This window comes from Trichechus manatus, unplaced genomic scaffold (assembly GCF_000243295.1).
Source record: "Trichechus manatus latirostris isolate Lorelei unplaced genomic scaffold, TriManLat1.0 scaffold00087, whole genome shotgun sequence".
NCBI classification, from domain to species: Eukaryota; Metazoa; Chordata; class Mammalia; order Sirenia; family Trichechidae; genus Trichechus; species Trichechus manatus.
The window spans coordinates 11,288,660-11,303,761 of NW_004444023.1; the positions used below are offsets into that span (position 1 = coordinate 11,288,660).

Below are 15,102 nucleotides of genomic sequence, written 5' to 3' on the forward strand. Positions count from 1 at the left end.
TATACTGTATATCATATATTATAAATATACGTATTATTTATATGTATATTACTATAATATAAAATATATCTCTTATAGAGATAAAACTGTATCTGTCAAACCCTAATTGTTTACCAGGCGTGCTAATTGCTGCTATTTTCTCTGATGGTTCATTATTTGTTTCTCTGTTTGCCTTTATTATTTTTTTAAAACTCTTCAACCACCCTACCTACCCCAATCCTCAGTCTCTGGTACCCACTAACCTTCTTTTGTCTAGATGGATTTTCCTATTCTAGATATTTCATGAAGTGGAATCACACAACATTTGCCTTTTGTGTCTGGCTTATATATTTCAGTCAGCATATACATTCCAGACTCTTTAAAAGAATTAATGAATCATACAACACTCCTTATTAATCACTTACTGCCATCTACTAAATTTAGTACAAAAGCTAAGCCAGTGGTTCCCATGGAGGGGGGATGTTGATTTTGTCCTCCAGGGGACACTGGGTACTATCTGGAGACATTTTAGATATTTAGGGGGACTGTTGAGTTTCTGCAGGGAAGGTTTGTCCATACTCACTCCTGGAAATATAAATGAGGATGCTATCATTTTAGAAGCCAAGGAAGAAAACACAGCTGAAAGTCTAACAATTTGGAATTAAGATTCCTCGTCACACACCCGCCTTCAATTGTTGTCATAACTGGGGGAAGGGGTGCTACTGGCATCTAGTGGGAAGAGGCCAAGGATGCTGCTCAACATTCTGCAATGCACAGGAGAGCCCCCCACAACAAAGGATTATTGTTGTTAGTTGCTATGGAGTCAATTTCAACTCATGGTGATCCCACATGTGTAAAGTAGAACCGCTCCATAAAATTTTCATGGATGTGACCTTTTGACTAATAGCTGAGTGCTCAGCTATTTGCATCATCCAGGGACTTTCCACAAAGGAATATTGTTACATATGCTGTCAAGCCAGTTCTGACTCATAGCAACACTTTAGGACAGAGTAGAACTGCCCCATAGAGTTTTCTAGGCTGAAATCTTTATGGGAGCAGATCACCAGATCTTTTCTCCCATTGAGCCCCTGGCTGGGTTTGAACCACCAAGTTTTTGGTTCGTAGCCGCCAAGCACTTAAACATTGCATCACGAGGGCTCCTTCACACAAAGGATTATCTGGGCCAAATTCTCAACAGGGCCGAGGTTGAGAAACTCTGATCTGAGCGTTAACATGGTTTAAAAGTCACAGGTGGTCAGGGCTCTGCTTCTTTCTTCAAATCAGATTCACACCACTCTCCTCCATAGACCCTAGGTACATGGCAGCATTCCAATTTCTCCTTTCTACCCTAAGCAAAGGTCGATGCATATCAAGTGTTTTTTTTAAACACATAGATTGTTTCTCCATTCTGACCATTAAAAAGCTCCTCATCCTACAAGTCTCCATTTAAATTCCACTTCACTCACAACCTCCCTCATCTGAAGCCATTTTTCCTGCTGAGAAGTTGTTGTCATGGTTACCATCAATATACAGGCAGAAGATATGTGCTGGAATCAATTGAGAGTCTTTGTGCCTCAGAGAAAAAAATCTAGACATTCTCATTTCCTTTTACAAAAAAGAAACAAATCAGTTGCCATCAAGCTGATTCCAAGTATTGCAGAATAGAACTGTGCTCCATAGGGTTTTCAAGGCTATGACCTTTTAGAAGCAGATTGCCAAGCCTTTCTTTTGAGGTGACTCTGGGTGGGTTTGAACTACCAACCTTTCAGTTAGTAGTCAAGCACTTAACTGTTTCACCACCGAAACACTTAATATGTGTAAACTGCATTATCAGGGCCTGACATAACAGCTTATTTCTTAAGTTTAATGTAAAGAGAACTCAGTGGCAACCAAATTAATACCCTTTAAAATTAATATCTAGGAAAAACATGGAAGTAGAAGATTCTTTTGCAATTTATCATTTAGAAAATTGAATTGAGGAGTTGTTGGAAAGTGTAGGGCAGATTTCACAATAAATGCAAAAATTTAATCAGAGGAAATAAATGGGGCAAATAAAGACTCAAGGAAAAACAGTCATTTGAGGAAAAAAGAAAACCATAGTATCATTCTTGACTTAGGAATGAACATTTATAACGAATAACAATGACAACGATGGTGATGATAATGAAAATATTGAATGTGATTTTAATCTAAAGTAAAAATAACTTATTTTGGAAAAATGAATGTGACATTGTGGAAGCCTATTTCACATCTACCATATCAGGGAATCAGATAATTTCAAGGAGATAAATCAAGAAATAGAAGTTATAAACACTTTCAAAACATGGAGATAAATATCACACAAAAGCTAAAATTGTTAAAAGTTACCACTTGTAGGGAGTAGGATTGGGTAGTAGGAAGGCTAAAATAGGTTTCTACTGGTTTAAAAATAAGCCTCTTGATAGCCTTTGTTTTTATTTAATTACCAAAAAAAAAAAAAAAGACCCAACCATTGCTGTCAGGTCGATTGTGATTCATAGCGACACTATCCGGCAGAGTTGAAATGTCCAATAGGGTTTCCAAGGCTGCAAATCTTTATGCAAGCAGACTGCTGTGTCTTTCTCCTATGGAGCCACTGGTGGTTTCAAACCACCGCCCCTTCGGTAGCAGCTGAGCACTTTAACCATTGTGTCACCAGGGCTCCTCTTTTCAGTTTCATGTACCCATATTTGATGAATATAAAGTTAACATAAAAGAAATAAGTGTTTACAATTTTCAATAGCCTCATATGCGTGCAAACCTGGACAATAAATAAGGAAAACTGGAGAAGAACTAATGCCTTTGAATTACGGTGTTGGCGAAGAATACTGAATATACCATGGACTGCCAGAAGAATGAACCAATCTGTCTTGGAAGGAGTACAGCCAGAATGCTCCTAAGAAGCAAGGATGATGAGACTTCATCTCACTTACTTTGGACACGTTATCAGGAAGGACCAGTCCCTAGAGAAGGACATCGTGCTTGGTAAAGTAGAGGGTCAGTGAAAAAGAGGAAGACCCTCAAGGAGATGGATTGACACAGTGGCTGCCAACAATGGGCTCAAGCATAGCAATGATTGTGAGGACAGCGCAGGACTATATGAAGAAAGCAAATCTATAGCATGCTTATATGATCAAACAACTCTTAGGCATGAGACCTGCCTCTTTCTCCCGATGCTTTGTCTTGACAAATCCGCTAGGATGTATGTGAATCCACTAGGAGCCCTGGTGGTGGAATGTAAAGTGTTTGGCTGCTAACTGAAAGGTTGGTGTTTCAAATCCACCCAAAGGCTTCACGGAAAAAGACATGGTGATGTGCTCCCCTAAGATTATTGGTGTTAGGTGCCATTAGGTTGGTTACAACTCATAGCAACACAGTGCAACAGAATGAAACACTGCCAGTTCTGCGCCATCCTCACAATCGTTGTCATGCTTGAGCCCATTGTTGCAGCCACTGTTGTCAATCCATCTCATTGAGTCTTCCTCTTTTTCACTGACCCTGTGCTTTACCAAGCATAATGTCCTTCTCCAGGGACTGGTCCCTCCTGATAACATGTCCAAAATAGGTGAGACAAAGTCTTGCCATCTTTGCTTCTAAGGAGCATTCTGGCTGTACTTCTTCCAAGACAGATTTGTTCATCCTTCTGGCAGTCCATGGTATATTCAGTATTCTTTGCCAACACGATAATTCAAAGGCATCAATTCTTCTTCTGTCTTCCTTATTCATTGTCCACCTTTCATATGCATACAAGGTGACTGAAAATATCATGGCTTGGGTCAGGCGCAACTTAGTCCTTAAAATGACTGACATCTTTGCTTTTTAACACTTTAAAGAGGTCTTTTGCAGCAGATTTACCTAGTGCAATGAATGAGTTGTTTGATTTTTTGACTACTGCCTCCATGGGTATTGATTGTGGATCCAAGTAAAATGAAATCTTTGACAACTTCAATCTTTTCTCCTTTATCGTGATTTTGTTTATTGTTCCAGTTGTGAGGATTTTTGCTTTCTTTATGGTGAGGTGAAATCCATACTGAAGGCTGTAGTGTTTGATCTTCATTAGTGTTTCAAGTTCTCTTCGCTTTCAGCAAGCAAGGTTGTCATCTGTATAACGCAGGTTGTTAATGAGTCTTCCTCTGATCCTGATGCCCCATTCTTCTTCATATAGTCCAGCTTCTTGGATTATTTGCTCAGCATACAGATTGAATAAGTATGGTGAAAGGATACAACCCTGACGCACATCTTTCCCAACTTTAAACCACGCAGTATCCCCTTGTTCTATTCGAAAGTCTGCTTCTTGGTCTAAATACAGGTTCCTCATGAGCACAATTAAAGTGTTCTGAAATTCCTATTCTTCTCAATGTTATCCATAATTTGTTATGATTCACACAGTTGAATGCCTTTGCAGAGTCAATAAAACAGGTAAACGTCTTTCTTGTATTCTCTGTTTTCAGCCAAGACCCATCTGACATCAGCAATGATATCCCTCGTTCCACATCCTCTTCTGAATCCAGCTTGAATTTCTGGCAGTTCCCTGTTGATGTACTGTTGTAACTGCTTTTGAATGATCTTCAGCAAAATTTTACTTGCGTGTGATATTAATGACATTGTTCGATAATTTCTGCATTCCGTTGGATCACCTTTCTTTGGATCTCTTCCAGTCAGTTCACTGGGTAACTGTCTTCCAAATTTCTTGGCATAGATGAGCTAGTGCTTTCAGTGCTGCATCCATTTGTTAAAACATCTCAGTTGGTATTCCATCAATTCCTGGAGCCTTCTTTTTCACCAATGCTTTCAGTGCAGCTTGGACCTCTTCCTTCAATACCATTGGTTCTTGATCATATGCTACCTCCTGAAATGGTTGAATGTCAACCAATTCTTTTTGGCAGAGTGACTATGTGTATTCTTTCCATCTTCTTTTGATGCTTCCTGCGTCGTTTAATGTTCTCTCCTTCAATATTCCAACTGGAGACTTGAATTTCTTTAGTTCTTTCAGCCTAAGAAATGCTGAGCATGTTGTTTCCTTTTGATTTTCTATCTCCAGATCTTTGCACATTTCATTAATACTTTTTATTTTTTCAAAATACTTTACTTTGTCTTCTCTGGTTGTCCTTTGAAATCTTCTGTTTTAGTTCTTTGAGTACATTCCACCTGAATTTAGAGGCCATCTCAGGAATAGATTTGACTCATAGAACACTAATGACCAAAGACCAGATGTGTTGTGGAATGACATCAAGGACATCATATATGAAGAAAGCAAGAGGTCATTAAAAAAGACAGGAAAGAAAAGACTAAAATGATTGTCAGAAAGACTCTTAAAATTGCTCTTAAATGTCAAGTAGATAAACCGAAAAGGAACAAATGATGAGGTCAAAGAACCCTAAAGATTATAGCCTAGAAAACCCTATGGGGCAGTTCTAGTCTGTCACATAGGGTCAGTATGAGTCAAAAATTGACTTGATGGCACCTAAACAGTGGTTAAGAGCTTGGCTGGTAAGCAAAAGTTCAACACTTTGAATCCACCAGCCGCTCCTTGGAAACTCTCTGGTGGCAGTTCTACTCTGTCCTATAGGGTTGCTGTGAGTCAGAATCAACTCCATGGCAATGGATTTGGTTTGGTTTTGGTTAACAATGACAACATATAAATCTACTAGTCCTACTTGCAATTGTAACTGCAAAGAATAGACACTGGCCTGAGAAAGGAGAGGTGTACATTTTCTGATGAGTGTAATGAGTTGAGTTTTGTTTATTGCTACCTCAATTACTTCCCTTTGTTCTTTCTGCTGAAAAAAAGACTTAGCCTACCTAGAAATTATCTAATTAGGCCAGTGGCAACTCTAATAATTTTCTACAGGAAGAAATGTCTTTGGGGAGTCTCCTTCCCTCTGGCCTCGGTGTTGTCATCTGCCATATTAGAAAAATTACAGGTGTGATGGTTAACACACTTTCTGGTCTTATGTTTTTGCGATTATCTTAAGGGAAAAAAAAAAAAAAAAACTAACCATGTGTACATCCAGCAATGCCAATCCTAGGTATATGCCCCAAAGAAGTGAAGGTAGAATGCAGATACTGGTACACCAAGGTTCGTTGCAGCGCTTTTCACAATAGCCAAAAGGTGGAAATAATCTAAATCAACAAATGAATAAACAAAATGTGGTATATATACCCAATGAACATTACTCAGCCATGAAGAGGACTGAATTCTTGATGCATGCCCTAACATGGATGAACCTTGAAAGCATCATGCTGAGCAAAGTAAGTCACTTGCAAAAGGACAAACACTGCATGATCTCACTTACATAAAATAAGAAAACATATAGAAACCAGAAATTGTTAGTGGCTGCAAGCAGTAGGAGGTCAGGAGGAAGGGGGAATGTTTACTTAGGGACATTGAGTTTATGTTAATGATGGTGGAATGGTTTGGAAAAGGATAGCAAGAATGGGTGAACAACTTGAAGAATGTAATCAATGTCACTGAATTGCACAAGTAGGAATTGTTGAGATGGTGTATGTTTTGTTATGTATATTTTCAGCACAATAAAATAAAAAAACAAAACAAACAACAACAAAACCCAAGGGAGTTGAGGGAAAAATCAAGAAGTGTGCCAGGTAAGGTGTTTATGAGAGAATTCAAATGAGGAATCACTGGATCACGAATATGGTTAACGCGCTCAGCTGCTAACCGAAAGGTTGGCAGTTTGTGTCCCCTCAGAGGCACCTTGCAAGAAAGGCCTGGTTTCTGAGAAATCAGCCATTGAAAATCCTATGGAGCACAAGTTCTACTCTGACACATGAGTTGGAATAAACTCAGTGGCAACCGGTATTTAATTAAAGTGAATATTTACTCTTTAGAATTCATCCTTACTTTACTACGATGTCTGGAGATTCTGAGATTGACTTGAAGAAAAATATAACATACAGAGGCTGACACAAATGACCTCTAGAGAAGAAAATGGACATTGGAAAGTCTACATTGGAAAAAATGGTCTCTGGGTGGTGTAAACGGTTAAGTGCTGTACTAGTAGCTGAAAGTTAGCAGTTCAAACCCACCCAGAGGCACCTCAGAAGAAAGGCCTGGTGATCTGCTTCTGAAAAGTCACAGCCTTGAAAATCCTATGGAGCAGTTCTGCTGTACACACATGGGGTTGCCATGAGTAGGAATTGACTAGACAGCAACTAACAACAACAACATTGGAAAAAATACTGTTTGCCCAGACACCCCAGAGACTTACATTAGCTGCTCGATGTTGCACATTGGGTGCATTAGCGTCTCACATAACTGCCTGACTGCAGTGTAAGAGAGGCTAGTGTCATACAGGTTCAGGTATTTCAGATGGGGGTTATGAAGAATAGCCTTGAAGAAGTATGGACCATCTCCAATGTCAGACACACAATGAAACCTGCAGAAGATAAGGAAATATTGGGAGTTGTGCAATGATGTCTCAGCACAAAATAAGAACATCTCTTCAACAATTCTTTCTGCCCGTCTTGCTTAGCCTCACAACACTGTTTTCAGCTACCTGGTGACTCCTACCCATACATTATTTCTCTCAGTTAGCAGTGCAAACCCATCCAGAGGCACCTCGGGAGACAGGCCTGGTGATCTACTTCTGAAAATCAGCCATTGAAAACCCTATGGATCACATTCTGCTCTGACACACGTGGGGTCTCCATGAGTCAGAGTTAGCTTTGATGGCACAAGACAATAAGATTGTTGTTAGGATTAAATGAAAATGAAGGAAATAATGCACATCAAGCAAACAGCTCTGTGCTAAAGAAGTGTTTTATAAATGCTTCCTATTTCCTGTATTTTTATTATTACAACTTTAAGGTTATTCTCTCATCTGTCCTTAGTACACTTCCTCTTTCTTTATCTGGGAAATATCTACTATTGATCCATTAAATTCCAAGCAAATGTCAACTACTACCAGGACTGCTCCATTTTCAGCTCTCCAACCACATTTTACTTTACATGTTGATACACTTAATGCATGGTGGCAGTGGCAGGGTTCAGTGGTAGAATTCTCGCCTTCCGTGCAGAAGACCTGGGTTCAATTCCCAGCCAGTGCACCTCCCGTGCAGCCACTACCCACCTGTAAGTGGAGGCTTGTGTGTTGCTATGATGCTGAACAGGTTTCAGCAGAGCTTCCAGACTAAGACAGACTAGGAAGAAAGGCTTGGCAAGCTACTTCCAAAAATATCAGTCAACCAAAGCCCTATGGATCACAACAATCTAATCTGCAATTGACACAGGACCAGGCAGCGTTTTCTTGTGCACGGAGTCCACCACGAGCCAGAGGCTGACTCTGCAGCAGCTCATAACACTTACTGATGCATAGGATTGTAGTTCTGTTTATGTTTATGTTCATTGGTCTTCTCCCAAAAGGCCAGAGTAGAGAGACAGAGACTGCTAATTCCAAGGGATTAAAGAAGAGGTTAATATCAAACTCACAAGAGCCTTTGGAGTTTACAAGTGGGCTGTGCCATTGCTTTACAAAGAACCGCAAGAGAATCATCACTGAAGCTACAGTTGTCCAATTCTAACACCTGCAGTTTCTTGTTGGTGCTGAACACTGAGCAAAGGTCCTGCCAAAAGATGAGCTTCCAGTTCCTGGGAAGAACAAAGATATGATTCTCTAGGGGCTCAATTCAGTCCAAGACATTCTCAAAACTAGCAGAATGATATTCTTAAATCCCTCAAAGCTGACAAACGCCCACCCTGAATAGGGAGATGCTCAGTCAGGTAAACTGAGCCAACGTGTCATAGTGGCCAAGAATGTGGACTCTGAGGCCAGAGTCATTGAGATCAAATCCTGATTGAACCGTTTATTAGTTATGTAACTTGGGCAAGCTCTTCAATCTTATTCTGCCTCCTCTTCCTCCTCTTCTAAGTGAGAATAAAACCAGTTGCTGTGGCGTTGACTCCAAGTCATGGCGACCCCATGTGTGTCACAGTAGAACGGTGCTCCATAGGGTTTTCAATGACTGATTTTTCAGAGGTAGATTACAAGGCCTTTCGTCCAAGGCACTTCTGGGTGGATTTGAACCCCCAATCTTTCTGTTAGCAGTTGAGCGCTTAACCATTTGCACCACCCAGGGATTAATCTGTCCTTAGTATGCTTCCTGATTCTTTATCTGGGAAAGATCTACTATTGATCCATTGAATTCCAAGCAAAGGTCACCTGCTACCAGGACTGCTACCTTTTTAGCTCTCCAACCACATTTTACTTTACATGTCGATACCCTTAATGCACGGGAGCAGAGGATAATCCCATTGTTATGAGATTAAGAGTTAATATTTATTTTTGATCAAGGACTCAGTTATCTTGATCTAGATAGATCTTGATCAAAAGGAGGAAAAATGTGAACAGAACTTCAAATTTATATGGAAGCCAGACTTACTGGATCCTTTGAGATTGGGGGAATCCCCAAACCTAATTCCCAGAAACAATCTTTAAACCTTGTACCGAAACTATCCCATGAAACCATTGTTAAACTAAATGACAGTTTAGCCCAGTCAATAAAGAATGTTTGCCTCCAGTACAGTGCTCTTACAAAGAATTATCTCTGTGAGGGTAAGATGACTACAGTTAATCTAAAGCACAGATGAGAACTTCAAGGGGCAGATAGCCTAAATTAATGATGATAAAACAATATGGGTAGAGATAGAATGGTGGTACATAGTGAAGTATGTAATCAATGTCATTAAACTGTTCATGTAGAAATTATGCGTGTATGGTTGGTTGTGTATGTCACCAAAAATAAAATATTATTTAAAAAAAGAGTTAATATTTGGTAATCCTTCTGTCATGGATTGCGTTGTGTCCCCCAAAAATGTCTGTCAGCTTGACTGGGTCATGATTCCCAGCATTGTATGATTGTGTAATCTGATGTGATTTCCTTATGTGTTGTAAACTCTATCACTATGATGAGGTTATATGTGATTTCCTTAATTGTTGTAAACTCTGTCACTATGATGAGGTTATACTGATGAGGTCTACAAGATTAGATAGTGTCTTAATCCAATCTCTTTTGAGATATAAAAGAGTAGCGAGCAGAGACACATGGGAACCTCATGCCACCAAGAAAGCAGTGCCAGGAGGAGAGCGCATCCTTTGGACCTGAGGTTCCTGCGCAGAGAAGCTCCCAGACCAGAGGAAGATTGATGACACTGATCTTCCTCCAGAGCCAATGGAGAAAGTGTTCCCCTGGAGCTGACGACTTGAATTTGGACTTGTAGCCTACTAGACTGTGAAAGAATAAACTTCTTTTGGTTGAGGCCATCCACTGGTGGTATTTCTGTTAGAGCAGCACTAGATGACTAAGACACCCTCAGTGAATGGGGAACTGCTTCCAAAGTGTTCTCCAGAAAGGTGGTGTGTATTTGAGAATTAAGAAATGAGCTGGTCACATGAACCTAATGGCTATGGAATAAAAAAATACACCTACTCTCCACTTATCAATGATATCATTTCCCAACATTTCACATCTACAACAACAGCAAAAAATCTATTCAAGTATTCTGCCCATTAGCGATGTACATCTGGCAGTAATGAATGTCGAGGTGTGAGGGGAGAGTAACACTGGCTGTGATGGTTAAGGTTATGTGTCAGCTTGGCTGGGCCATGATTCTTAGCAGTTTAGCATTTAATGTAATAATGCAATTGGGCAGTTACATAATGTTGTAGTCGTTCTCCATTTTGTGGTCTGATGTGGTCATCCTCCATTTTCCCATAACACCAGTTTTCATGTAACAACCTGGTCTTTGGAAGCTAACTATATTGGTACGTGTGGAGTGTCTGCACAGTCATGGCAACTATAAACTTTTCTTGTCTTTCAGTTTTACATTGGCCCTATGAAGTAGGTACAATTTTAACCCTCTTGATACAGAAGGAAAAACTGATTTGAGTTGCTGCCCATAGTAACGTAGCTAGCAACTGGTAGCACCAGAGCTCAAAACAAAGTCTGACTATGAAAGCCATACACTTAAGCACAGAGGCATAAGGATCCATCAGATACCCATGGGGAGCTGGAACAAACTACAAGTATGGTGGGGAGGGGGGAGTTGCAGAAGGTTAATAGATGTACTTACCTTGAGTTGGATTCAGAGTCATCTAAAAAGATATTTTCTATACCCAGTACAAGTCTCTGCAAATTCCGGCAATGTTCTAGGCAGTATGAAGATATTACCAGTTCCTCTGTGTTGCCAATATGAATGGTAACTTCTTCAAAGAAATCCATTACTTTTGCTGTAAATTCTTTTTCCCGACTTTCATATATACCATTGAACAATTCCTGGAAATCCAGCTCTGTCTCATTGGATCCACACTGACTTAAAGTTTTTAGGCATTGAATTATTTCCTGCTTTATCTCTTGTGACAGTTGGAAACCAGTGGATGTCTCCAGCATTTTGGTTATTTTTTCTGCTGAAAGCCCAAACAAAAATAGCCCCGTCTGGGACAAGCAGGCTTCAATTTTGCTAAGACCTATTGCAACAAGCTGGGTAATGCTGCCAATGACTGGGTTAGAGTTGTCTTTGGGTTGTTTTAGCAAATAAAACATGGCTGCACAAAACTCTTGAACGTGGCTATGGATGAAGGTAATACAGTCACCGTTCCTTCGAAGAAGATTCATGCCCAACCACCTCAAGACATCGGATTCAGATAATCCATTCCTCCTGAAATCTCCATGGTAAAACAGATATGTCTGAGTCCATATTCCCTCTGCTGCCAAAGAACACAGGCCTTTTAGTCGGGCTCTGTTCTCACCTCCTGCTTTCACTACATTTATAAAAAAGGATGCATACAAAGAGGTGGTGCTCTGGCAAAAAATCTCAAGATCTTCTCCCCTCTCCAGCTGCCATTTCATACAACAACAGATCAACCAGCATATAAGGGGATTTTGGCACACGGCAAACAGGGATTCATCGTCTCTCACAAAACTGAAGGCTTTCATGGCTTTATTCTTCTCACGGAAAAAGTGGGAGCAATAGAGCTTCCTTTCATGCTCAGAGAATCCTGAGACAACTATGTATTTTGGGTGCTGCAACAAGAAATAAATTTTTTGCATACCTATAGGTCCTAATGCAATAAGCAGAGAAGACTCAGGGAGCATTTTTTTCTGCAGCAAACTGCTCAGGATAATCTCTGTTGGCTGCTGCTGTGTCCAGTCATTGCACTTGTTATTCTCAAGCGTCAAGTCATATTTCAACTCCTCAAAGCCATCCATGATGAACAGGATGTCCTGTGGCTGGGAAAAGATGTCTTTAATTGGCTCTGAAGATGCAGGCCAGTCCCTAGAGATTAGCTCCACTAAGCTTGTCTCTGTAATACAGTTCATTTCACGGACATTAAGGAAAAAAGCAAATGTGAATCTGCCCTTCCAGAAGTTTCCTTCTGCCCATTCCAACATTGCTTTTCTCAAAAGGGTAGTTTTCCCAATTCCTTCAGAACCTTTCAGAACCACTGTGGGCGAGCCCTCACTTATCTCCTCAGAAGTATATGCATTGTTCAGTTCTTCATATTCCTTCTTTACGGTTTCTCTGTAGAAAGAGTCAGGGACTTGAAGACAAGTTTCCTTTTCCCATATAAGACGGAACTTGTCCTTCATGCACTTTTTGTATGGGTTTATCTTATCTGAATCAATGAGGACAGAATACAAGTCAATTAAAACAATGCAGGCATACATTTATATTCTTCAAAATGACTCCCAGGAATTTACTTGAACATATGTACAAAGGCTAATGATGTCCATGGATAATTAGGCTAATTAGTTTTATTAGGACAATACCAAATCAAACCAGTTACTGTCAAGTCATTCTGACTCACGGTGACCCCATGTGTATCAAAGTAGAACTGTGCTCCACAAGGTTTTCATGGCTGTGACCTTTTGGAAGCAGATCGGTAGGCCTTTCTTCTGATGCGCTTCTGGGTGGACTTGAACTGCCAACTTTTTGGTTAACAACCTTTCAGTTAGCAGCTGAGTGTGTTAATCATTTGCACCACCAAGGGACACCCATTAGGATAATAATTTATCTGAAATCATGGACTTGGAAGCACATGACCAACATTGGAAGACTACCACAGAGTTACAAGCTACACTAAGTATGAATACTTGAGAATAGTATTTTAAACCGGAACGGGGTGGTATTATCTTCCCAGCAGAAAATCCATTTGTTGATGTTAGTTGCCATCGAGTCAGCCCTGATTCATGGTAACCTCATGCACAACGGGATCAGACTGTTGTGATCCACAGGGTTTTCATTGGTGATTTTTGGAAGAAGATTGCCAGGCCACTTTTTCTAGTTTGTCTTGGTCTGGAAGCTCTGCTGAACCCCATTCATCATCATAGCAACATGCAAGCCTCCACTGACAGACAGGCAGTGGTTGTGTATGAGGTGCATTGGCCAGGAATTGAGCCTGGGCCTCCTTCATGAAGGTGAGAATTCTATCACTGAACCACCACAATACTGCCATTTACTCAGGAACACCAGGAGTTAGGGCTGAGAAGGGTATTATTGATACCACCTCTTTCATCTTCTTAACAACTCATCAAGATTCAGTCTGTTCCCACTCTACAAATAAGGTTGAGAGACCTTAACTTAGTTAATTTGGACTAATGAATAAATATTAGGGTCAGGTGTCTATCCCATAGCTGTCTGACTTGAAAGTACAGGGTCCAGGTAATTTCTATTAAACCATGCTGATGAGTTAATTTCAGAAATGCACCCTTCAGCCATCATTCTTTTAACTTTCCCTAATTGCATATCTTCCATGCTCATGGCAACACATTAGAGAAGGTAAAAATTACAAATATCAACAGGACCCATAACCTGCACCGAAGAAATGTACACAACAGTAGGTGAGATAAGACGGGTTATAAAGTACAAGGTACATTGTAACAAGTGTCTGGAAATGCATCTAAGGAAGAACAGACCTGGTGGCGCAATGGTTAACTGCTTGGCTGCTAACTAAAAGGTTAGCATTTTGAACCCACCCAGAGGTGCCTTGGAAGAAAGACCTGGTGATCTGCTTCTATAAAGACTGCAACCATGAAAACCCTATGGGGAAGTTCTAATCTGTCACATGAGGTCTCCTTGAGTTGGAATCAACTAAACAGCACCTAACAACAACATGTTTCTGGTTCCTTGCACATGTCAGGTTAAAAGGATGGGCAACTACAATCATGGGGCTTCACCTCAGAAGACTTTGTGATGTAGGCACTAACTCCAACCATCCCTGGAGCAGAACAATGGGGAGACACCACTTAGATCAACAGTTTTGGTCAGAATACTACTAATCCCAAGTCTATCACTAACCCATGTATGACCAGAGGTGGCTTGTAACTCTTCTAAGGCTCACATTGTCCCACAATACACACTCAGCTGCGGGTGGATACGGTCACCGATTAAACAACGATATCTTCTTCATTATCAGAAGCTCCCAGTAAGTGAACCTTTCCATATGGATTCCCACCCTTGCCTCCCATACTCACGTCTAATCTCTTCCTGAGCCTTCTTCCAGAGGTCTCTCCGATTGATCTGTAGAAAAATGCTTAGTGTCACCTCCCATGCCTGTTTTTCTGGGTAGTACTTGTCCAACAACTTTGCTAGATCTTCTCTTGAAGCCTTCTTTAGCTCAGTTCGGGGAATTGGCTTGAGTTCATGTTTCAGAGGTTCTTGCATGAGAAGCTCCTTAAATTTCCAGAACTCTTCCTTTCTGAGTTCCTCCAGGTACCACAACAAGCCAAAGTCAGAAAAAAAAGATTCGGCCATCTTGTTCCAGGATTTGAGTTCAGAATTCTCCAGAGGAAAATCTTCAGAAACAAAGAATAAGTGGGATCTGGGGAGCAGTGATATGATTATAGAGTTAAATCTCAGCAGTATAAAGTGGCTAATAAATATTGAGATCATATATTTCTTGCTTAAAATGTATCTGGAAAGCTTCAGCTAGGGGAAGAAGTTTCACCCTTTCTCAACTTTCCATGATAACACATAGGATAAGGAAAATACTTGTGAATTCAATGCTTGCAAGTAACAATGTAGTGAATACTAAACCAGATGCCAGGGAGAACTGTAACTACCTAAAACTATAAGGCTTTGAGGTTTAT

At 40.4% G+C, this 15,102-nt stretch overlaps 1 protein-coding gene across 1 annotated transcript in view; it reads right to left on the reverse strand.

Moving 5' to 3' along the window:
- Positions 1 to 14,767, reverse strand: part of NLRP9 (NLR family pyrin domain containing 9) — a 28,605-nt gene extending 13,838 nt beyond the window's left edge. Inside the window, exons 1-4 of the mRNA XM_012557104.1 lie at positions 14,488 to 14,767; positions 11,087 to 12,629; positions 8,447 to 8,605; positions 7,227 to 7,394 (exon numbers count right to left, since the gene is read on the reverse strand). Coding sequence (XP_012412558.1) covers positions 7,227 to 7,394; positions 8,447 to 8,605; positions 11,087 to 12,629; positions 14,488 to 14,767 — 2,150 coding nt within the window. The remainder of the gene's footprint in view (positions 1 to 7,226; positions 7,395 to 8,446; positions 8,606 to 11,086; positions 12,630 to 14,487) is intronic.
- Between the last annotated feature and the right edge of the window lie 335 nt (positions 14,768 to 15,102).